Below are 26,136 nucleotides of genomic sequence, written 5' to 3' on the forward strand. Positions count from 1 at the left end.
AGCTCCATTTTATTTCTGTATTTATGCCCTGAAAATATTAAAGACTACTGCAATATGCATTCTGGTTTCCTTTGTTCCATGTAGGCATTTATCACCTGACAGCACTTTTTAAAAACAACAACAATGAATCCTTACAGACATGATTCCCTTCATCCACATTTTATTTATCTTACTGTTCAGGTAATAACCGAATAAGCAGATTTGAGTTTTTAAAACCATAAATGATTGTGTTAAGTAATATTTTAAAACAATGTATATATGCAACTCAATTTTAGGCCAACAGTTCCAAAGCCATGACAAACCTATTTATGTTTAAGACAAACACGGAAGAAATAGTTACCTGATCATTCATAACAATCATAGTGCGAGTAAATAGATCATGATGAGTTATTATACCAGTGAACCACTGGGTGGCAGAGTCCTGTCTGTATACTCTCACTCTATAGCCGTTTAAGGAATATGGTCCTTCGAAAATACAAATAAAAATAGTTTTTGAGGATTATTGCAATAATTTTCCAATCCATGGCTTGGTTTTAAAAGCGCACGCAGCACAGATTTTATCTTACATTGTAACCCAACCCACCCCCGAAAACCGAACTTCCATTATGCTTTTAAGTCTACTGCATACTTCTCTTTGGATACAGAGGCATTTTTATGATCAAGCAAGCCTAACTTCTTGAACAGAACCTCCACAGCAGCTGTTTGCATGCCCAGATGCTTCTGGAGTAGAAACAATGTAGTTCTTGAAGTTTTGGGTTTCACAGCTGCCAATAGCTTCCCAAAAGTGACCACAGAACTCTGTAGCCTCTGCAGTAGTTCAAAAAAAAATCAAAATCATTCAGCAGCCTTTTCTCCTTCCCAAGGCTACTGTGCAATAACAAGCATTAATTTATAAAACCCAGCAGATGAAACATGCATTTAAATCACATAGTAACCAACAAACAAAATATCCTAAAATTGGATATTGGTTATACTGAAATCTGGTTGGGAAATACCATGGCTATTACCCACAAGTCATAATGCATAAATAGTCTAAGAAGGAAATTTTTAGTCTGCTTATTTTAAGATTTTAGACATTTCTGCATTAAAGTTTTGTTCCTATGCTCCCTGTTTGTTGCTTTAGCACTGAGCTGTAGTGTAGTGTGGAAAAAGTTCTGTGAAAAAAATCATACTGACATTACACCTCAGGTGGCACCAAAATTGTCAATAACTAAACAATAACTAAGGGACGCAGGTGGCGCTGTGGGTTAAACCACAGAGCCTAGGACTTGCTGATCAGAAGGTAAGCGGTTCGAATCCCCGCAATGGGGTGAGCTCCCGTTGCTCGGTCCCTGCTCCTGCCAACCTAGCAGTTCGAAAGCATGTCAAAGTGCAAGTAGATAAATAGGTACCGCTCGGCGGGAAGGTAAACGGCATTTCCGTGCGCTGCTCTGGTTCGCCAGAAGTGGCTTAGTCATGCTGGCCACATGACCAGCTGTACGCCGGCTTCCTCGGCCAATAAAGTGAGATGAGCACCGCAACCCCAGAGTCGGCCACGACTGGACCTAATGGTCAGGGGTCCCTTTACTTTTACCTAGCCCTATGAATGTTCTTATCTATGCATGAAAAAATATTACTACAGATCCAGTAGAAGTATAGGTGCATTGCGATTTGCAGCTAAAACAATACTGCCTTCGTGTCTTGCTGGTGGGCTTCCGAGAAGCATCTGGAATTGTGAGAAACAAGATGGGCTAGACAGACGTTGGATCAGATCCAGCAGGACTCCTTATACTCTTACTGTGGGAATCAAATCCACTGAAAAAGCATTTTCAGTCCCTGCAGAATATTACTTGCTGACACCCTTTGTTTGCCTGGAAAATGTACCATTAATGTAGCATAATATTACATGTATTTACATTTAATACATAAACTTGGGTCACAGACTCAGAAGATGTCAGTCATGTCCCTTTTTCATGTCAGCTCCAAGGACTTAACCACAAACTGTTTTTTAAATTCACTACTCACAAATGGTTCAAGCGACAATAAATAATTCATAATACATGCGATTACACCTGATTTTTAAAAGCATCCCCCCTCAACACAAAAAACCAAGTAAATCATGGCTAATGGCATTACTGAACTACTGAGCTATTTACCATATACTAAACAACAGTTTCTGAAATATGAATATACTTTCATTTAATAAATTTTGAAAACAAATCCACATTTCTACTTACAGTATAATTTTTCCTCCAATCATGTTTCAGTATTAATTTTCATGGGACCTAATTAGAAGAAAAAAATATTTCTCAAAATTACCTTGCATAAAAATCTCTTGCACCTTTTGTTCCTTTACCCAGATTTTTACTTCCTCCTGAAGCTGTGGGTTGTCCCTGAGAACTGGGTTTAAACTGTCTACGTCGTCCTAAAGCAGAAATTAAGAAGAACCCTATGTTATACACATTTAGTATTTTATGAAGTTTATTTCCTTCAATCCAACAATTTGTTGAAACCTATGTATTCTGAAGAACACAACTGCAGACCAGTGACAGAAGTTGTCCCAAATGCTCGATTCCCCCCTCCATTACGGACCCAGATCCAATATGTTGCCAAATAAATAAATGGCTTTAAATACTTCTCTATTCCATGCATGTTTTCAATAGCACCAAATCAGTCCACTTAAATTCTTAGATCAAAAAAATCTGCAAGTTAAGACTACAATACCTCAATAAAGCTACTGTCAAATTCTGTACTTGGACAATCTCTTTATTAGGCCAACCAAAATGTAACAAAATAGTGCAAGCTTTTAAGTTTTCCAAAACGCTTCATCAAGCTACATGGTGAACAGGGCAATATGGGGGAGAGACGGCAGCTTGTGGTTGGTGTTGAAGCCATGGGATCTGCATCTGGTGGCAGTCTTAAAACATAATAACGGAGAAGACAGAAAAAAATACAAATGAATCTATGCAGCTATTGAGTTGCACCAAGGTCTGCTGGGAACAAGAAGCAGAACAATGGCTGATTTACCATCTCTGAAACTCTCTCCAACCTTAGATGAAACACATAGGCTTCCACACATAAGGATGGAAAGTTTTTCAGAAATTGTGAATCAACCATTGCTATGCCTCTTATTCCCAGCAGGAAAAGCTCCATTAAGAGCTTCATTTACACATGGGCTACCCAGTTCTCATTCCACCTTGAAGACTGATCAGATGAAGATTCCATGGGTTCAATGTCATAATTGTTGTCATCTCACTTCTGCCAAGTGCTCTGTTAACTTTCTAGCCTGGTCAAGAATTTTAGGAGCGCGCAAAAGCTTGCACACCCTTTTGTTATATTTTGGTTGGCTTAATAAAAGGCATTGTACTAATATGGATAATCAAAATCGTATGGGTCAACATAGTTACCTTCATCTTTTGTGTGACTAATAAAACTAATGCTGCCTTATAAACTAGCATATTGAACTTTAAATACATTTTGATTTACACACCAACTGGAGTTTGGATGCTCTAAAACCCCAAATTCAGACACTCCTCCATTAATACAACAAAATGAAACAAAGAGATGACATTGCTGAATCTGAACAAGTGCATTTGTATACACTTCTTTTGTTACACAATTTATACAGTGTGGGTGGATTCTGAAAAATTATCACAGTAAGATTAATTATTTTAAAACACTGTTAAATAATGCTTTTCTTATCTGTGAATTTCAAAGACAAGTAAAAATCTATACTGAGTGGTCAATGACTATGATTAGACAAAGGCTGAAATATATTCACGAAATGCAAGAAAAGAATATAAAAGACGGCTGCTTATTTCCATACAAGAGGACTCTCTACTGAAGGAATCCCACCCCCCAACTATTGTATTTCAATAGCATGAAGTACAATGGTGGACCTATTACTGCATTTCTCAGGGTTGCCTGTGAAGGCCTTCTTAGGTGCCCCAAAATGAACTGCAATTCCCTGATCTCCAGTTTTAATTTAAAAAGAAGTTTCTAGCATTTATTGAACCCGAGATATGAGGCAGAACATACAGAAACAGTTCTTCTCAAATTTTTTTGTGATAAATTATACAGCGCCACCATTTCAGTGTTTTACTTTGCCGCCCACCACATGGAAAAAACTCCCACCCCACCAGAAAATAATCCTGTGGACTCCCAAGTGTATGAGAGAGGAAGATGGTGCACTTAGGCAAGAGAGGGATAGATGCACACGTGTGTGTGTGAGAGAGGGGGGGGTATAAACTATCTAGTCTGCATGTTATGTGCAGTTTGAGTGGCGAGGGAGAGATGGATAGGTGAAGTGTATGTATGAATGTTAGAAAGGTGCATGTATGTCTGTGGTCTGTGAGCAGTGACTGTGTGTATGTATGCAAGAGTGTGAGTGTGGTGTAGCCACCTTATATATTCTTCATAGTACTGCTGGAACGCTCAATAGTGTGTGCATATGTGATATATGGGACATGGGTAGCGCTGTGGTCTAAACCACTGAGCCTAGGCCTTGCTGATCAGAAGGTAGGCGGTTTGAATCCCTGCGATGGGGGTGAGCTCCCGTTGTTCGGTCCCAGCTCCTGCCAACCTAGCAGTTCGAAAGCACGTCAAAGTGCAAGTAGATAAATAGGTACCACTCCAGCAGGAAGGTAAATGGCATTTCCATGCGCTGCTCTGGTTTCGCCAGAAGTGGCTTAGTCATGCTGGCCACATGACCTGGAAAAACTGTCTGCAAACAAACGTCGGCTCTCTCGGCCAGTAAAGCGAGATGAGCGCCGAAACCCCAGAGTTGTTTGCGACTGGACTTAACTGTCAGGGGTCCTTTACCTTTTTATGTGATATATACACAGATATATCCTGTGTGATCTCTACAGTCAGGAGCAGTAGGACATAGCTGCCTCCCAATAAGCCTAAAGTTGTCTATGGCAGAAGTAGGAGGGAAGAAGCAATAACAGCACTCTCTTTAATTTTGTGTTGTCCACCTCCCCCCCCCCCAATCTACTTTCCTAGCGTAAGCCACCAGATTCTCCATCCGGAGATCTTACGGTGCAACTGCATCAGGAGTTGGGAAGATGGCTTGCACGAGTTTGTGCACTAAATGATTGTACAGATCCTGAATGACATGCTCGTGCCAGGCTTTCCTCACCCTGGTACTTGAAGGTGGTAAAGCTGTGGACATCGAATTTGTATCATCATTCATTAAGGAGTTTGCTGTCCCAAGTGAAGTCGGAAGAGCAGTTTCTGGGATCGTGCTAGGTTGCTGGTCTGTTATTCCTTCAGGAGTCAGATTCATTTGATTAGTTCCCAGTGCATTCATGGTTCTCATTTGCAGATGAGCTTAAGGCTGGGTGGCTGGCCGACTTTGCACTTGGGGCTGCAGTGACGCCTGCTGGGACTGGTTGCCATAGGGCAGGCCAAGAGCTGTGTTGGCTTACTGCATGGAACTGGGGTCAATGGGGTTCAGGTTTCTCAAAGAAGGAGTCGTTGCCTGTCCTGTCCCAGAGGCAATAGAATTCTGGATCCCATGAACTGGGGATCTAAGGAGTGGTTGCTAGTTTCTCTTGTCACTGGCATTTTTCAGTGGAAGACACACAGGACAATCTTGTCACGTACAATTCATGCTCCCCCATGGCAGCCATTTTCTGACTGGTGGCCACAGCACTTTCTCAAAATTCAAGCACCGTACAGACAATGCCCAGTTGGCAAGGGGTTGCATTCTAGGTCATTGCATGCTTCTGTGAAATCATACATTGAAAAAGCCTGCAAACATCCTGCCGCACCCCCTTTTGTGACGTTTTTGTGTCACTTCCAGGTTTGGTGCAATGCACGAGTGTGTGGTTGCACACATATCAGACGCACCTAAAATGATCGCTGCCTGTGTGGTCAAATACTTGTCAGGTCTGTTAACTCAGTCCTGTTTTTCTTGAAAACACATATCATCTTTTAAAGGCATTTTTAAACATCAGAGGAAAAGAAATCCAATCCTACAATACTTACTAATTTTCAAGTTAGTGAAATAAGGCCCAAACTAAACATAGAAGGCCACTATAGATACATTAACACAACCTGGCTGTGCTGGCTGCTCATAAAGTGGTATGTGTGTATAATTTGAAGGAACAAAAGCATGCAGGGGAGGGAAGAACACATTACCTTTCTGTGCTCTACTTCAATAATGGAAATAAGCCAGCCTGGGAGGAAAAATAGCCTAAAGCAATGGAGTGTAACAAAATAAGGCAGGGAGGGTTTTCATGTAAAGATTAGGGACCTGCCTCTTGTTTTATATGAGTGGGGAAGCTATGAAGACAGTTGCCCCATCACATCTTGTTTGGCCCTCAGATGGAAAGCACGTCATTCAGCTTCAAACAACAATGTGTCTGCCGGCTACTGTTCCCTACTGCTCTTTATTCAGCTCTGGAGCTCAAAACTGCTTTGGATAGTATGTCTGTTTGAGCCAATCATAAAAAAGCATGTAGGATTATCTCATGCCTTTTGGTGACAGGCTACTGAAGTATTTTCTACATCAAGGAGTAATATCTAATGAGCATGCAAAAAAAAAAAGGTTTAAAAAATTATATACTGAGAGAATAAAACAATATACATTTAATTAATAAACAAATAATCCTCTCCCTATGGGTCTATCCTCTGCTTTGAAAATGTGGAAAGCTCACCCTCCTGGCAGACATCAACAAAACTTATGGAAGGAGGTAGTGCCAGGGATTTATGGGCTTTGTAATGCTTTTATCCAGATGATCCATAATATCTCATCTGCCTTCACTGAGGATTAGAAGAGGCAAACAGCCTACTGCACTAAGCTGACAATTAGATTTGGGTGCTCTAAGATTCTATGAGCCACCTGGATGCAAGACTTGAAAATATACTCACCGTACATTACAAAACAATATTCCATTTAAAAAAATGTTTTAACATATGCACAAAAACAGACAAGTTACTTAGTTAAGACTAGTCAAAATATCCATGGCTTTCCTATGGAAAGAAACATGCAGAATCTCTTTGCAGCGAGAAAGCAAAATTGCTGTGTGATGTCAAGGATCAAACAGAGACAAAAGTGACGAAAAAAATGAAGCAATAGCTGTGATGCATACACAATTTAAGCTTAAACCTGCACTATTAATTTCACCAAATGGGCTTTTTAGGGCTGTTTATGTGACTGTTGAAGGTGACATTTAAATGAGGGAAGTGGAAAGAAGCCGTAAGTGACCAAGTAAGCACTTAAATACATGATTCAATAAGAATTTCTCTAGTCCCTAAGCACATCTGGGAGGATGCAGGAAGATGATTGCTTTACAGAACATATGTATATAAGTTCACCATTTCAAATTATCAGAAACTATACATTTCTCAACATTTTTTGGGGGGGTTGTCCCCCCTTCTTTCTGTTATTGTACATCTGGGATCAGATGTGTGCTTTCCTGAGAGGGGTAGTGTTTTAAGTTGGGGGGGGTCGGCAAGGATCCCCATAACTCCTGGCTTAACTAGTTTTTTTCTGATCAGGAAATCACCTGGCAGAAGAGCCATCATGTAGAACAAAAGAAAGATAATGGGTTATTAACAAAATAGTTAATATCTTCCAGATGATAAGGCGTGGGGCCCCTCCTTCAGCTGCATGTTAGTGTGCAGACACAAAAGGGTTTAGGTTAGGATTTCAGTTTGCTGGATATGGGTGGGAGGAAAATTCCTTGGAGTTTGTTAGCAGCAAATAGCAAGAAGGGGAACAGAGAACACCATGTGGGTTAACTGTGACAGGCTGTAAAAGAGAAAATGGCTGATTTATGTGTTTGGGACCTAAATGATGCTGTGCCTATGAGAGAAGAGATCTTCTAGAAATGTGATTGTGCTGAACTCTCTCCACCTAGACTCAGGTTGTATATGTGTAAATAAACCACATGTCATAAAGACAACACAGTCTCAGCTGTGGCTCATTGTCCAAAAGGAAACATAGACCCTGTACACCAGGAACCCCTGGAAGATTACACTGATCAGAGATTGGGGTCACATGTAACATTCTCACCTGGTGCCTTCATTACATATATTTAGGCGCCAGGCAAAAATGATTCTCTTTGACCAGGTCTTTGGCTTTGGTGAAATAATATTCTATGTCACTAATCCACCACCCCAAACCAGTTAAAGTTTCCAACTGCTTTTCAATGAGCTCCAAGTAGGATGCATTACAGTGATCCACTCTGGAAGATAGTAAAACATAAATGGCTACAGGGAGGTCCTTATGTTCCAGCAAAGAGCATGACTTGTACACCAGCCAAAACTAGTAAAATGAATTTGTAAATCACCATAAATGGCATCAAAGAGCACCCCAAATCGATGAGCCTCCATCTTTAGGTAGACTACAACCCCACATGGTACAAGTGGTACACCTATCATTGGATCAAGTGATCCGTTAAGAGCAGTATTTCAATCTTATCTAGTGCTTATTGTAATTAGTCCTCAGTTTGTAAATGAATCCATGTAGGAAAGGTAGTCCTACAATGAGGGTCCCAGGCTATGTTTATAACTATAGGTTACCAATTACATCAACCATAATCCAAAGAACTGTGACTTGGTTTCTATGAGTCCAATGGGTCTTTGGGAGTTGTGTTTCCTAAACAGAATTTCCTCGGGTCACACGAAAAATTGCTTTTGAAACCAAGGAGAATGTCAAAAGTCACTTATGCTATGGCATTGGGGGGGGTCATTTGTTTATAAAGTAGTCATAAATTCCTCTAGCACAAAGCATGAACCTCAACAAGTCTTTAGATGTCAGCCAACGTTCCACTGGCACATGTAATGAATTTAACACAAGTTGTAAACTACAACTGTTGCAATTACTGTAAAAAAAAAGTTTGAGTATAATGTCTCTACTCTCTGAGAAGCTGCTATGCCAGTACAGAACATGAGAGTTTGGAACATAAAGATATTGTCCAGGACTGTGAGACTCATTATAAAGATGCAAACTTATTGGTGATCACTATGGGCATATGACATCTTCTTTGATGGCAAATTAAAACCTGAACCCTACTAAAAGGCAAGTATTAAAGATGAGACCATTATGTTTCCTGAGCTCCACAAATTTGAGAATGCGAAACAAATTGCTTCTCAGTTAGTTCTACATAGCCCTCAGGAAGGTTAGGCTCCTACTTTGGCTCCAATGAATCTTGTATTCTTTTTACAAGTGCCTTATCTCTTCCCAATAGGAAAAATACTGCATCAATTAAGACTCCTAGTACTTGAGGTGAATAAATTCCAATAGTTTGATGTATTGAAAGAGAGAAGGATGCAGACGCAGCCAATGTTACAGGTTCTGGTGGCATTCCAGTGGAAGGTAGTAAATATGCAGCAAACCATAATCAGTACAAACATTATCTATGGCCTAGAGGTGTTTCATGCAACTACCAGCAAAAGTACCAAAATAGTGAGAGTGGGGAAAAGTGTGAGGGATCAGAGGGCTTGCCAGAAGGCCAGTCCCAACAGCACTACTCCTCCTCCCATAGGTGTTACTCACCACCTTACATGGTGGCTAAATACATTTTTAACCATGGTATATAGTCCTTTTTTAAAAAAACTTGCTTCCTGCAATTCTGCAGAATAACAACATAGGAATCGTATATTGAAACCCATGTATGTTAGCTGAAGTCCACTAAGAGCAACAGTATTATTATTTGATAAATTCTTAACTCAGCTTGAAGCAATTCAACAGAGACTGTGCCATGTTTTCTGCAATATCAGTACATAAACGTGGAATTTAGTTTCTGGCCCAGAATTCAATATCCTGTTGTGAGCCAGTGTGGCATAGTGATAAGAGTATCAGACTGGGGCCTGAGAGACCAGGGTTCAAATCTGCACTCAGTCATGATGCTAACTGCCTCTCAGTCTAACCTACCTCCCAGGGTTGTTGTGGATCCCCACAACACAAGAGAACCACATACACCATCTCCTTGAAGCAAAAGATAGGATACAAATGCAACAAATAAGCAAATATCCTGAGAATCTCTTGTTCACATGAGTGCAGTTGAACAGCTGGTGCAGGCTGCAATAGTAGTTTGGAGCTAAATAAAGCTTCATTAGCTTGCAAAACTAAATAGCCCTCTTTCAAACATGTTGGCCAATGGCCATAAAACCCCATACTCTCACAGCATTTCCTTTTACCTCCACAGTCTCTTGTTTTCATCCTAGTCCCTTGTACATTCCAAGTTCATTGATAATCTCAATCTGAGATGTATTTATATACATACAAAAAAAAATGAAAGACCAGTTGACAGAATTAATTCTAGAACAGAATTTTGATTTGTTAATTTTGTGCACTGTGCATACAGCCAAAATGTTAACAAACTCACTAACATAAAACAGAATCAGGATTTGGGATCCAAACAAAACCGAGGGGGGGGGGAGAGAGATACAGGCTATCAAGATAATTCTTTATACACTCCATAAACTGCTATCTTCTCTGTACCTGCTTAGATGTAGCCATACTATTGGTTTCAGTGCACACAGGGTATGCACTTTAAGCATTAATTTTAGCTGCATTCTTTTTCAAAAATAAAGATAAGAAGATTTTGCAGCTCTCATGGAGGTCAGCAGCACATGTCCTTGCCATCTGTGGTCTAATTAACCATAGCTCCCACTAGATACTTAGAGAGGGACAATTTAAAACAAGAAATGGAATCAAGACTACTACAGATGAGATTCCTTAAAATGTACCATCGCTTTCAAGACAAGTGTTTTCAATATACAGCAGCAGCAAAGATAAATATAAAAAATTGTTTTCAACAACCTAAATTCACTAACTAAGATATAATTCTAATTGCAATATATTACACATTTTAAATCAAATACAGTTTTGTGGCACTATTTGAGACATTTGATATTTTAGTCAATGGTGAAGTCCTGCAAAGATCTCTCAGAAAGAAGCACTATTTTCTATATGTCATTCTTTTAAAAAACTTACAGGTTACCTCATCATCATCATCTTACATTGGGCTCAAATAATATGCTGCAATTCTCAACACTTGCTTTAAATCTACTGAAATGAAAACTGTTTAGAAAAGGAAGTGTTGATATTTTTCTTTTTGTTCACTTAGTCCTTTTCAAGCAACAATGAGGTTAATAGCTCTGCCCCAGTCCTTTTCTTGGAAGAAAGAAAGGATGGAAAGCAACCCTACTCTGCAAACAAAAGACTAGAATTAATAGATCAGTTCCTGATTTACAGCCTAATGGAAGGTAAGCCATGCACATGAGGAGCAAGTCAAAGAAGCAATTCCAGAGGAATTTGGATCAATAATGTCACACAAATATACACAACTTAAACCAGGAGTGGGGAATCTTTTTCAGGTCAATGGCCACAGTCCAAAGTCCATTTTGGGGCCTAATGCAGCACGCTGGTCAGTTTAATCCTGCCCCTGCGGCAGTTTATTTCCTGGGGTAAAATCCTAAAAAAAGCTCAACAACTTGAACCCTAAAAAAGCTCAACAACTTCAATCCTTCGGTCGGCCCTCACGGCCCTTCACTTCATCAAATCTGGCCCTCTTTGCAAAAAGTTTGGACACCACTGCCTTTATGCGGAATTACCAGTGAAACCTTCAGGAGCAAAATGGCAGCGATGAGTGGGGATCAGAGATAAAAGTGGGTGCAGTAATGGAGTTGACTCTTGAGCAATAGGCTACATTTTAGCCATGCAAAACAAACAAACTCACTCTTTTCTTTTTTTTAAAACTAGTATCTCCATCCAGGATGTTCACAAATGCAAACTGCTAAGCTAAGCATATGGATTTCTAATAGTATAGACTTAGTGGCTTGTTTCCAGAGAACAGAAAAGGTCACAGGAACCCTAAACAAAGAATGAAATTGGTATAAAACGTGATTTGTGAACAGACAAAATTTCTCCATTTCTGTTCTGGCAAAGTAAGACATGGGATGCAGACCATGAAATCATGTCTAACAAGTTGAGGTGTTTTGGGAAATTGTTATGATTGTCACACAGCAATGGCTATAACTCCTGTGTGTGTGTATGTGCGCTCGCTCGCTCACGTGCAACCCCCAATTTGCACAGGGGTTACGTTCCGGGTCATTGCAGACTTGCGTAAATTTGTGTGGACTTGAAACACCCTGTTCCACCCTTTCAGTGACGTCTTTTATTACGTTTCCGGGTCCCTTCCAATTTCATTGTTTGTTAGAGTTCCTGTGACCTCTTCTGTTATTCTGATACTTTTGGGGACCCCTTTCTTCTTTTCTTTTATTAGTTCCAGGGAAGCCAGCATGCAGAGAACTCCTGCATGTGTGGGATGAAGGCAAAGACCTTTAAACTTATTAAAGGTTGCTGCTATCAGGGGGAAGCTTCCGTAGAACAAAGGTTGCTAACTCAGTCTTGCATGCTAGCCACAAATTACACAAGCACCTTCTGCCCAGAACTGCTGAATCATCATATAGTTCCATACTGAGAAATATACTGAGCCTACTGTGGTGTTTTAAGTTTTTAAGGTGACTTAAGAATATGTGCAACTTGATCTGTAAACTGTTCTGGGAGAAATGTGCCTCGGGCTGCAAACAAACCCCCAGACATTCTGTAGAAAGACTACAGACTACTCTACTCAGTCCCTATTACCAAGCAATCTCCACTGTTTTGCATAAACCCCAAGTCCTTAAACCAGGAGAAGGAGAAGCCAGACAGTAGTGGGCAGGGCCAGATGCAAAAATGAGAAGTGTAATGGATACAACTCTTACCTTTGTACAGAAGGCTATATTTCTATATTTCACCCTTGCAAAAACCAGAGGTATATGCATATAAACACATCTCTCCATCTCACATCCAAACAAGAAAGTCAAATTATCCCAGTCCAAGGACACATTCCAGTCAGACAAATGCACTTCAGGAGGACATGGAACAGCACTAGTGAGGGGTGTGGTCTAGGGAAAGGGGAGTGGAGTAGGAAAAGTCCCAAGTTTGACCCAGAGTGCTGCATTTGACCCCTGGACCTGAGGTTCCCAACCCCTGCCTAAACCAATCCTCTTCAAATAAGTCTTGCTTCCAGACATTTTCATTCCAGTATACTTGCACTGACCATTAAGACACACTTCCTCCTCTTTTCACACTGTCAACTACCTTTCACTTTCTAGTACTTCAACTGCTAAATGCAGTCCTTGACTATCGCCAGCTCTTTGATTATGAGAAAGTGTATAATTCAATTCTGGAGTCAAACTTATTTGCCACATAAAACACACAATGTTTATAAATCTCAACAGAAGGCATGGATGTATCTTGAGATACTCGTGATGCCACAGATGTTTGGCCAAAATGTTTGCATGGCTCACTCCCCTTCCTCCAAGCACTTGTCTCTCCCCACATTGACCTCATTACCTTAAACTAAGATGTATTAACTTCAATATTTTAAGTTTCAATTTCATCATCCAAATTCTACTTTAACACTTTTCATTATTTGATCAAAGTATATCTGAAAACATTCAAAGCTGTTAGGAGTCAAATGTTCAGCTGCTTTAGCAACTCCAGAATCAACTATGACACGTCCTGCATAATGCTGGTAAGCATGACTAACTGGATTTAACAGGCAACGTAGAAACATAATTGAGGCCCGGGCTTCAAACATACTTGATTTCCCCCCCTTGTTTAAACACACACATCTTGCATCAATCACATAGTCTGCCATTCTGTTACATAGCCAGGGACTTACTGGAAAAGAGACTACTCTTTTCTGTACCTTGGGGGTGGGGGGACAGAAGGCACAAGTCAGATCTCAGCTTTGCTGATTACTATTTTCATCTCCAAACATTTTCGTGGTCTATTTTTGTGATTTCATAAAAACAAAATGTTAATATTCTCCCTGACCTAGATAAAACAGATTATGTGCTGCTGCTATATAGCAAATCCATTCTCAGTGGTACTAGCAGCTGCACACCTGGGGCTGGGGAGAATCTCAGCCATTTTATTACCATTTGAAAGAATTCTAATTAGGAAATATATGATTGTGAATATTTACTGGTCAGAGGAACTATCACATTTCACAATTAATGCCAGGAATTAATTAACAGTGCTTTGTGCATTATCGTTGTATTTTTCTTGTACATAACCTTGTAATAGGTGGTTATTTATATACCACCTCTTACCACCTTGTAGACGGTGATGTAAAGCTACTGTTTTGATGTTTACAAGGTACAGAAGTTTGCCCCTTGATTTATAAAAGTATTTATATATCAAGGGGCAAATTTCTACACATCAGTAGCTTATAATCATCAAAACAAATACTATATTGTTGGCTAGTAAAGTCACCATAATTTAAATGATCTGAATTTGCATCCTGATATTTATTGTTTGTTCATTTTTAAATCCCTTCCTGTCTGTCATCAGAAGTATTAAAGTTACCTGAAAATTACTGTATACCATATTTCCACACATTAGACTAAAATAAATTCAATTCTACTTTGACCTTTTTAATTAATCTACAACTTTCACATCTTGAACTTTCATTACTAAGATTTAGCTACTGACTATATGTACACATGCTGTCTCTCTCTCACAGGGATGAACCATGTTAAGCACTTTTAAGTTCAATTCATTTCAACACGGAGTTAAGCATTATTTCATTCTCACTCACTGAAATAAATTGAACTTGGAAGGTGGTCAGCTTTGGATACGCCTGTGCTCTTTCTTCTCTAGTTTACAAATTAATAACAAACATAAGGAAAGCTTGTCAAAGACATACTATCAAGGACAGAATTCCAAATATAACATTATAAATACAAAAATGCAACACTAATGGCCTCTGTGCCAGATTAAATACAAAGACATCACACTACAAGCATAGCACAAAGCAAAATTTAAGTCACAAAACCGTTTTCATCTGGTGCCTAAAGGACAGTGGAATAGGCACAAGGCAAACATGGTTAGGAACGGTGCTCCATAATTGGAGTACTGCTACAGAAGATAATCCGCCTTCAATAATTACCTATTGGTCCTTGAAAGTGGGAATACTCAAAGTAAGGCCTCAGCTGAGGATCTCTCAGTATATCTTCATTTGAGAGAAGGCAGTTCTTCAAATATTTCAGTGCCAAGTCATTTAGGGCTTTACAGGACAAATGAGCACTTTGAATTCCATTCAGAAAGAAATGGAAAGCCAGTGGAAATTTCTCAACAGTAAAAGATGATCAACCAGCAGGTCCCACTTAATCTGACCACTGGCAGACCTACACATAATTTATTATAGTAATCCAATGGATCCAAGGCATGGTTTTGTTTCATGGGAAATTAAGTCACCTCAATACTTCTTTATGCGTCTCCAGGCGCTAACAGCACTATTATGTGTCCCATAATGGTTTAGCTGGGGGGGGGGGTAGATTTAGCAAACATTCATAAAACAATGGTGGAGAGGTCACAGTTCTACAGTTAGTGCTGTTGAAAAATTCTCAGAGATTAATCAACAGTGTTTAAAACCATACAAAATAGAAAGCAACTATGCTTGCCTACTTCCCAAATATAAGCCGCACCCTAATGTAAGCCACACCTTTAGAATTGGAGGGGGGGGGGGAGAAAAAATACTTGAATATTCCTCACTGCTCCTGGCTGCATACTGGATGGGGGTGGGGAGCACTCTTGAGCTGCCACTGTTTGTCCCCGCTCCTGGCTGCATACCGTAAGGTCACAAATATAAGCCACACTTTAACTTTTCAAAGGTCGGAATTTGGGGGGAAAGTGAGGCTTATATTCAGGCCAATATGGTACTTTAAGCACTAGAAATAGTATCTGTGTCACAGAAATGCGTTTACATGGTAACAGAAGAAATAACCAACTGTGTATATCCCTGGTTATTTTACTGGAGGTTTTTGTACTGTATTTTATATTGTTTACTGAAATAGGTTCTTTACAGTGAAAGAAACTCCCTCCCAAATATACTGTTTGTGATGCAGGACATATTGACCAGCTTTTATTCCCCTCCTACATGAGCTCTGCAGGTGCGGCTTTCTCCCGATCGAAGTGCTGAGTGTTTGAGGACCGGGACATTCGCAGGGAAACCAAAATGCTTATTTACAAAGCTATTGTACTACCAACCTTACTATATGCTTGTGAAACATGGACCACTTATAAACAACATCTCCAACTCCTCAAAAGATTTCATCGAGTGTCTCCGAAAAATTGTACACATCACTTGGGAAGAGAGGCGAACTAACACCAGTGTACTGGAAGAAGTGTTGAAGCAATGATTCTTCAACATCAACTTCGTTGGACTGGTCATGTTGTGCGAATGCCTGATTATCGTCTTCCAAAGCAAATAATCTATTCCAAACTTAAAAATGGAAATGCTGGTGGTCAACAAAAGAGGTTTAAAGACTGTCTCAAGGCAAATCTTAAAAAAATGTAGTATAAACACTGAAAACTGGGAAACACTGGCCTGCGAGCGCTCCAGTTGGAGAACAGCCTTTACCAAAGGTGTCATGGGCTTTGAAGACACTCAAACTCAGGACGCAAGGGAGAAATGTGCTAGAAGGAAGGCATGCTTGGCAAATCCACACCACTATCAACTCCCACCTGAAAACCAATGTCCCCACTGTGGAAGGACGTGTGGATCCAGAATTGGCCTCCACAGTCACTTATGGACTCATTGTTAAAACCATGTTTATGGAAGACAATCTTACTCAGCTATGTAAAGGTAAAGGTACCCCTGCCCGTACGGGCCAGTCGCGTCCGACTCTGGGGTTGTGCGCCCATCTCACTTAAGAGGCCGGGGGCCAGCGCTGTCCGAAGACACTTCCGGATCACGTGCCCAGTGTGACAAGCTGCATCTGGCGAGCCAGCGCAGCACACGGAAACGCCGTTTACCTTCCCGCTAGTAAGCGGTCCCTATTTATCTACTTGCACCCGGGGGTGCTTTCAAACTGTTAGGTTGGCAGGCGCTGGGACCGAACGATGGGAGTGCACCCCGCCGCGGGGATTCGAACCGCCGACCTGACGATCGGCAAGTCCTAGGCGCTGAGGTTTTACCCACAGCGCCACCCGCGTCCCTGGGTACTCAGCTATGAGTGATCGCCAAAGAAGAAGACATGTGTGAAGCTCACATGATGGACTCTCCTTCACTGGAAGTTTTTAAGCAGAAGTCAGATGACCATCTGTTTTGGATACACTTTAGCTGAGATTCCTGCATTGCAGGGGGTTGGATTGGATGACCCTTGGGGTCCCTTCCAACTCTACAATTCTATGATCCTGTGTCTCTAAAGTTACATATCAAGCAATTTAGAGTGATATATCTGTTCTGGCGATGTATGAAGAAATGAAGAAACAAGAGAAAAGGGAGGAAAACTAAACTCCAGAAGACAAGGTGATGGTTAGGTGATGGCTATTGTGGGGAAAGAAATTAATCCTCTGCTCCTCAGTCTGCATAGTTTTCCCTCCCTCTTTTCATGTATATCAGTGGTAGGGAAGCTCTGGCCAACAAGCCTATTTGCTTATTTATACAAGATTTCTTGCTGCCTCTTCACTGTAAGGTCCCAGGAAGAGTTACAGCGATATTATCATACAATTAAAAGCAAGTAAAACAGTTTATGTACAGTTAGAAAAACAATTCCTAGCAAAATCAGCACAGTTAAACAGAAGAGATAGGTTCCATAACAATAAAATCCTTAACTGTCAAAGTCTGTAGTGACTGCAGCCATTCAAACGTTGCATAACAAATGGTAGGTATGCCAATGAATGTACATAATGCTATGTTCCCCTTAGTTAGCCCAAAGGTAAAGAACAGAATTCCATTAAAAAGCATACAATAAATATGACTTAAGGTTTTTTCATTTAAAATCCTGTCATGAACACTACCTTAAACTCCAAATGTAAAACAAAAACTCAGGATATAGTATTTGTATAAAACTTTAAATTTCTAGACCTGACAGTACAAAGAGCAGCTTGAAAACATGTGGACAGTGCTAGGGGAGAGGTGAATATGATATGTAGGAATTTGAGTGTCCTGCATAGCTCTCTTTGCCTCATGACCTCCAGAAACAGAATATATGCAGGTCACAGGGGCAATGAATCTGGGTGGTGACATTGCTACCAGCATGCACACACAGGTTTCTCTAGTTTGTGTAGTGCAAACTTACTTAAAACAGTAGTTTCACCAGCAGAACACTCCCCTCTCTGACCAAAAGGAAGAATTTTTGAAATTGCTTTCAATAGGCTTTCTTTATTTTCTGTATTACCTCAGTAAATGTTAAGGAAAGCAGATCAGCTTCACAGAACACATCAGCAAAGATTGTAGCAGATGTGAAGGGGGGGGGGGCATGAATCCAAAAAACAACCCTCACACAAAATCCAATTTAAACCCAATTTTTCTTTTTCTCACATTCCTGCTGGAAGAGACTCCTGAGGAATACACTACACAAAAGAAAAATACTCCAGTAATTTCACAGTTAGGGGTAGGTCAATGTAAATATCAAAATGCAAGGAAGCAATAGTATGGCTGCAGCATAAAATGGGAAGCAGGCCAACAGCTCTGCTGAGAGTCTAGTGGCCTTTGTCTCTTCTCCCTCAGCTGCTATCTAGAAGCGACCATCCTACTATTGCTTCTGTGGGTTGTTGTTTTGTTTTAATTCCTGATTGCCTCGCTTATTATGATTTATACCCTTCCTATCAAGCACATTATTGGGGCAGCTTACAATGAAATATTGAACACACGGCAAAATACAAAACAGAAAGCCAAAAACAGCAAGTTCATAGAAGCAGCATACGTATCAAAATAACTGAAGAAAAACAGAGGTGTTAAAAGGACAGTGAAAATCAAATCTCTTTACTCTGTTCCCATTGCTTTACTGCTTTCCTACTCCCTTTCCCTCTCAAGGTTGTGTTCTCATTCGTACCACAATCTTTCCTTCCTCTTGTTACTCAGAAGAAAGTCCTCGAGTTCAATGGTACTGACTCTCATGTGCACATGACCATCACTCATTGGCATAAAGGAAACCTATTTATCCCATCTCATCTCATCCAAACACAGCCACTGCCTACAAAGCCTGCAATGTGTATGGCAAGAAATAGCTCCACACTGCTGATTTACTTCCTCAAACTAAACTCTAAAGGTTTTCTTGTTAGGAGCTTCCTTGATAACTATCCATTATATAGATATAACCAAACACAGGCTAAAATGACTGCCAAGCAAAATGCTTACATACTGTTGAATAAAGTGCAACAAATTCTCTCATATATCCACTTCTGACTTTCCAGAAACATTTGCTTACATTTTTCAACAAATCAAGTTGTAAGAAAGTTATTTTCTTCTAGAAAGACAAACATCCAGGTGGTGATAAATTGCACATGCCTCATGTGAAGTTTCAAGCCCAATTTAAATATGCAACACAGCCATATGGAGGTTGCTGCATGTGGCAAAGTGTTTGTGAAGTTTCCTAAGCAATTCCAGACATTTTCTCCCCACAAAGTCTTTTTTTAAAAAATGAGGTTTTAAAGTAGCATAATGAAAAAAATCTAGGATTGTATACGAAGTTGTAACCTGGCTGTCCAGCCACATGCTCCATTAAGCTGTACGTGAATGGGTCCTAAGGCGTTGAAGAAATGTGTTCTCTAAAATTAACAACCTAGATTAAAATACCAACTATATGAAGTTTGTAAAAACTACTATTTAAGTAAAGAAGTGTCCAATACAAAATTTGAAGGAAATATTTTTGAATAGAAATGATACAACAATCATAGAAACTATGTATCATCTTCAAATAGCCTGCAACTCGCAGTTCCAAGAACTTTTATAGAACTGTTTTGGGCAGCTTATTATCAATTTAATAATAATAATAATTTAATTTATATCCCTTATATTATTATTATTATTATTATTATTATTATTATTATTATTATTATCAAACCATGGGCATAGGCATGATTTATTTGGGGGGGGCAGGCTTTATGTTTGGGAGGGTAGAATCAAGTTATCTACAATGCAAACCATCAGTTAGTTAGGTATTATTATTAATTTACTTGATTTACCCACCCCTGGCTATGCCCATGCTATATCAAACCACCTGATAATGACATTAATTCAAATTATACAACAACAGCAACAATTCAATTCACATCCTGCCCCTCTTCCCAAAGGAGCCTAGGGCAAGCAACTCCTACCGTTCCCAACAAACATTGGCATAAGTGTGGGTTTGTGCTTTAAGATTCCTGTGATATTAAGGGATTGGCACTGACCCTGCAGAGCAGATGGCCAGGAGCATGTTTTTGGTCTCAATACAACAGCCATCACTTACAATGTAACTTGGAATACAGTGACCACCAACCAAGCTGCCAGCATCAACCTGCTTCCCTCTCCTTGTCTCCCATTGTCTTAAAACCTCGACCATAAGCCAAACAGTCAAGGCTGCATAGAGAGATTCTAGTTCCTGGATGATATAGGAATCCAATCAAACCCAAGTGTCAAATTACTTAAGTTTTATTAAAGAAGACTAGAAAAGGGGGGGAGGGGGAGAGGGAGAGGGAGAGGGAGAAGTAAAGAACAGGAGTGTTTCCAGTGAAAGAAGATGCAACAGTTTAATGGTCTACCTAAATCTATGTTGAGCAATTTAACATAGCAAAAGCATTTTTGTGGTAACCCAGGGTCACACAGTTTGTGCCCAGGGAGTCTAAGGATAGTAGGAGAATAACAAAGAATGCAGGGGAAACAATCCATGTTTTAGGAGGGTGATAAGTGACAACAGATGAAGTAAACCAGCAGAATGGAGGGCTGCCTGGGGCTTGGTTTATACTGTATGTAGGCAAGTAAACACCAAGAAAGTTGATTGAAGCCAGGAATCACCCTGACAAGGGGAAAGATGGTCAATCTTTCCCAGTGAGACAATCACGTGGATTTAAAAGAGGATTGTTTAATATGTGTCATGAGATGCTCCACATGATTTATTTTTATTTATTTAAAAATATTTATAGGTCCCCTTTCTGAGAAAAATTCTCTTATGGCAGCTTACATAGTAACGACTTAAATTACAGCTTCAACAATAATAGAATAAAAATACACTACAATATTTTATTATTTAATTGGACTTGTTAGTTGCTTTTAAAAAAGCGAATACAATCTCAAAGTGACTTACAGTATAATTCAAAATTAAAATCAATATAAAGCTAAAAATATCTTCAGGAAAAGAAAGGGCTAAGCAGTAAACCCTACACAAATCTGGAGCGGAGTCCCTAAGATGGTTGGTTGGCGCCTTGTACACCTCCTTCTGGCAACTCCTGCAACCAGGTTGGTGCCAGATGTATTGCTCATCAGTGAGGCTGAGAGTGGTTTTTTGTTTAATCTTGGCAATGCAGAACCTCCATACACACTGCTCAGAGGCTTGCGCCCTGGAGAGGTCACTTTGGTGCTACTAATGCAGCGGTTTGACTTCACCCCTGAAGGCGCACTGCATTGTCTCTCAAGACAAATGGATGCCAACAAGGACATGAAAAGCAGACTAACATACCTTACCCACTAAAAGAGGCCACACAATGTCTAAATGCTCCATTAAAGGCCAAAAGCCTCGCTGAAAATAAGTGTTTTTGCTTGGCACCTAAAAATAGCTAGTGATGGAAGTCAGGCAAAGCCTGGGGAGCGCATGACATACGCAGGGAGTCACCACTGAGAAGGACCCCAAATTATGAACACAGGGTCCAGGTTTGTTCAAATAGAGAGAGGTGGTCCTTGAGGTAGAGGAATACAAAAATGCATAAGGCTTTGTAGGTCAAAACTAGCACTTTCAGTTGAGCCCAGAAACTAATTGGTAGCCAGCACGGTTATGCAGAATTTTATATGTTCTGGTTTTTCATGTCTCACACTGGTCAGCAATCTGGCAATCAAATTCTGCACCAGCTGTAGTTTCTGAACCATCTTCAAAGGCAGCCCTGCATATAACATGTTGCAGTAATCTAGCTTAGAGGTTACCAGAGCGTAGACAGCAGAGTTTAGGTCAGGCATGTCCAAAGACCGTTTCAGGGGCCTGCTTAATCCGCCGCTTAATCTGTTTAATCGGGCCCCTGTGGCAGTTTATTTCCTGGGGTAAAATCCTAAAAAAAACTCCACAACTTCAACCCTAAAAAAGGTTAACAACTTTGGTCCTCACGGCCCTTCACGTCATCAGATCTGGCCCTCCTTGAAAAAAGTTTGGACACCATTGGTTTAGGCTGTCCCTCTCCAGATAGGGTGCAGCTGGGCCATCAACTAAAGCTCATGGAAGGGACTCTGCACCATTGAGACCACTTGAGCCTCAAATGACAGTTTGTTTATTAAATCTGTATACAGTGGTACCTCTGGTTACGTACTTAATTCGTTCTGGAGGTCCACTCTTAACCTGAAACTGTTCTTAAACTGAAGCACCACTTTAGCTAATGGGGCCTCCTGCTGCTGCTGTGCCACCGCTGCGCGATTTCTGTTCTCATCCTGAAGCAAAGTTCTTAACCCGAGATACTATTTCTGGGTTAGTGGAGTATGTAACCTGAAGCGTATGTAACCCGAGGTACCACTGTACTGTCCCTCATCTGAAAATCACAGACAGGGTGGCTCACAGAATATAAATACAAAATGAGAATGCAAAATACAGATATAAAAAACCCAGTCTATTATTGTGGCAAGACATCATTTCAGTACTGCCACATCTGCAGATATAAAGGAGAAAAAGTACTGTATGTCATCAGCATATTGCTGACAACTTGCTCCGAAATTCTATATGACCCCCCGCTCCTGTTTCATGCTGATATTAAATAGAATAGGGGATAAAATTGAACCCTGAAGAATCCCACACTGAAGGTTCCATACAATACTCCCCAAGTGCCATTCTCTGAAAACGACCACCCAGATTGGATCAGAATAGGGCCAACCCCCACCCCCAGCTCATACAGCCATTCCAAAAAGATACCATGGTTGATGGTAAAAGCTACTCGAGAGATCAAGCAGAATTAACAGTGACACACTTTCCTGAATTTCTCTTGGTATACCAAGAAGCCAAACAGGCACTATAAAGTGGGAGAGGGCGATCATGTCAATGTTATGGGCTTTTTGCATATTCCACAAACCTGCCCAGGATTCAACAAGAGCACCAGTTACATTCTACTAAACACCCACACCAACAAGCTAGGAATGCTAACAGTAACACATGCAGTCCAGAATATAAGACACAATTTCAGCAAAGCCATCAGCTAAAAGCAGAACCGTAACTAACAAAAAAGTTGTGCAAGCATATATCACTTGAAACAAACAGGTATTTAAAGCCATCCTGAAGGACCAATGTGTGACAGCTTTCTGGACATCTTGTGGCCACAGATTTCAGAGTAGTGGGGCCAGCCACAGAAAAGTTCCTGCCCTTCATGTTTACTAATTTCACTGATAGTGGTGGCGGGCAAATGAGGAGAGCCTCCCACATTGATCTTAATATAAAGGCAGGTTAATATTGGTGTAGGTGGTCCTTCAATAATGCTGACACAAACTACTCAAGGCTTTAAAAATTAGAACCAGCACTTTAAATTAGGCTCAGAAACACACTAGTAACCATAGAATCACAGAACTGCAGAGTTGGAAAGTATCCCGAGGGTCATCTACTCCAACCCCCCATAATGGCAATGGCAGATGGCCACCCAACCTCTGCTTAAAAACTTCCAAGAAAGGAGAGTCCACCACCCCTTGTGGGAGTCTCTGTTCCACTGCCAAACAGCTCTTATGGTCAGGAAGTTCTTCCTGATGCTTAGTGGGAATTTGCCTGCCTTGCTCCCTTCAAGTCTTGAGTAGCTGCATTTTTAACTAGCTGAAAAGCAATCAAAAGGCAGCCCCAGAAAGAGTGTGTTACAGTAGTCAAGTCCGGAATTACTGTGGCTAGCACAAAGCTCACCAGATAGAGCCACAGTTGGCACACCAGCTGATGCTGGTAAAACACACTCCTGGAGACTGCCATCATCTGAGCCTCCCTTTTGGTTAGCACAGAATCCAATAAAATTTTCAAACTGCTCTTTCGGGAGAGTGCAACCTTATTTAAGAAGAACTGAAAAGCACTTTCGCATACATGGCTTCTAGTTATGATAGCCAAATATATTGAATTCTTAAAGCAATAGGCTTTCTTGAAGCAGGTTCATGTCACAATTCTTCTTAAAATTAAAATCCTAAGAAATCTGTTGCCAAAAATCTAGCTTTTGCTTTCAAGTAGACACATATTCCAACCAATTAGTGAAAAATATACTACTACTGCAGAAGCAAAAGAATCACAAATCAACCATCCTGCTGTCCTTAAATGGGACAATTCCAAAATAGTTTTGAGACTGCAGCCTCAATCAACTGACACCATGGTGATTAACACACAGAGAAATAAGTTTAATTTTTATCAACGAATGACCAAGAATAATGTCAAATGTATTTTATAAAGCAGGGGTGGCCAACTCCCAAGAGACTGCGATCTACTCACAGAATTAAAATCTGGCAGTGATCTACCCCCTTTCAGGTCAAAGTTATTGAGCTTTTTTTTAGGGAGGAGGAAAGCCCTGATTTTTGAGAATTCAACCTAAGCTCTAGGGACAGAGGGGAAAAGCCACTCATCAACGGATTACTGGGGAAACAAACAGCCTCACTGAGTAAACTCCGTCTTCCATTCTGCAGATTGTGCAACAATTGAGGGTGGGGCGAGGGGGCAGGGCCAGATTCTATTTTACCAACACTAAGGAAAGGGACCCAGCCATAGACAGTAGATTGCAATTGACCTCTTGGACATCCCTGTTATAAAGCTAAGACTGCGACCAGAGAATAGCTTTAGGATAATGAACTATTCCTAATACTAAACTGCTGTTTTTTTCCAGTATATCATTAAAATCTTTCCCAGATGTGCCACCAGGTCCTAAGAGAAGACCATTCAGAGAGCAGAAGTATCACAGATAGCTGCTCAACATCAAATCAGAAGAACAACTATATGCAATTCAATTTAGCCAGATATGTTAGTTTTAGTAACAACTGTTTTCCTTACCTGATAGGGCTGAAAGGCACTATCTTCCGCTACAAAATCCAGCTGTTTGTCCACAAGAAATTCAACTGCAGTGATAGAATTGTACAAACTTTTCCCAACCAATGGTTTGAACGTCTGTGGACAAAATAGAAGCATTTAAACATTATGCTTTCTAAAGATCAAAGCATTCTATTTTTAAATTTTGTTCAATAACTATAAAAATAAACTTATCAGCTACTTGGATATATAATAGTATCTGAATAATTATTTAGATCAATAATTACATGCCCCCCTTTTAAACAGTAATATACTTAATGCATTATTTTTTGGGGAAGATTTTCAATCTCATTCCAAAAACAGGGCAGACTAGCATCACAGAATGAAATTGCTAATAGAAAACGGTTGAAGACAAGCTTCTGTTCCCCATATCTGTGCATTTTCCAACATATAATCTCTTTTCCTCTCCCCAATATGTGCTTCTGGCAGTCTATCACCATGCCCACTCTGCCACAGTGCACTGTGTCATCAACAAATTGCTAGATTTGATAGTTTCTGTGTTTTCATCACATACAAGCAGCGAAAAGAAGCCTATAAAAAAGAGAACACATGCACAAGAGGCTGTAGAGGTGACAAAAATAGGCTTAACCCACCATAAAATTCCTTCATCTGCCCACAACAGATGGGACAGACTGAATAACAACTTTAGGGCAGTCTGAGCAGGAAGGTGGCAACTTCTAAATTACAAAACAGGAAACAAGACTGACCATTGTGGAATCTTTTGGGCCAAAGTTTGTGAAATGATAAAAGAACCCAATATAAGGAGTTTCCTTAGCTACGATGATGAGAAATGTAGAGCATGGGCACCACATAAGCCCTCTGCAATTCACTCAGAATCTCAATGGTTCCATCCTTATTTTGATTTGGCACACTGTTGGGGGGACGTGTGCACGCACCAGGTTTCTATAGAAAACATGAACAGTGTCTCTCAAGGGGGTTTCCTAGGAAGGAGCATGGTGATGAAGAGAGTTTGGTCATAGAGGTAAAGCCACCTTTGCTGAGTGGAATATAAAGCTTGGTGGTTTGGACTGGTGCCCTGGAGCTCAGTTTTACAAGCTGTACCATTTCACCAAGCGACAGGGAGATACAGACGCAGATACAAGATGGTAAGCAAACAGAAGGAACAAAAGAAGGTCTATCTTGTTTTCTGTT

The 26,136-nt window shown here is 40.3% G+C and overlaps 1 protein-coding gene across 4 annotated transcripts in view; it reads right to left on the bottom strand.

Annotated features, from left to right (window-relative positions):
- Positions 1-26,136, bottom strand: part of JMJD1C (jumonji domain containing 1C) — a 117,041-nt gene that overhangs the window by 27,303 nt on the left and 63,602 nt on the right. For 3 of the 4 annotated variants that reach the window (XM_053388380.1, XM_053388377.1, XM_053388378.1), the window contains exons 3-5: positions 24,949-25,062; positions 2,299-2,404; positions 341-465 (exon numbers count right to left, since the gene is read on the bottom strand). In XM_053388380.1, the coding sequence (XP_053244355.1) occupies positions 341-465; positions 2,299-2,305 (132 nt within the window). In that variant the 5' untranslated portion in view covers positions 2,306-2,404; positions 24,949-25,062. Of the gene's footprint in view, positions 1-340; positions 466-2,216; positions 2,236-2,298; positions 2,405-24,948; positions 25,063-26,136 lie in introns of those variants that run through there. The other variant, XM_053388379.1, reaches the window with a different exon arrangement.

Source organism: Podarcis raffonei, chromosome 5, assembly GCF_027172205.1.
Source record: "Podarcis raffonei isolate rPodRaf1 chromosome 5, rPodRaf1.pri, whole genome shotgun sequence".
Lineage (NCBI taxonomy): Eukaryota > Metazoa > Chordata > Lepidosauria > Squamata > Lacertidae > Podarcis > Podarcis raffonei.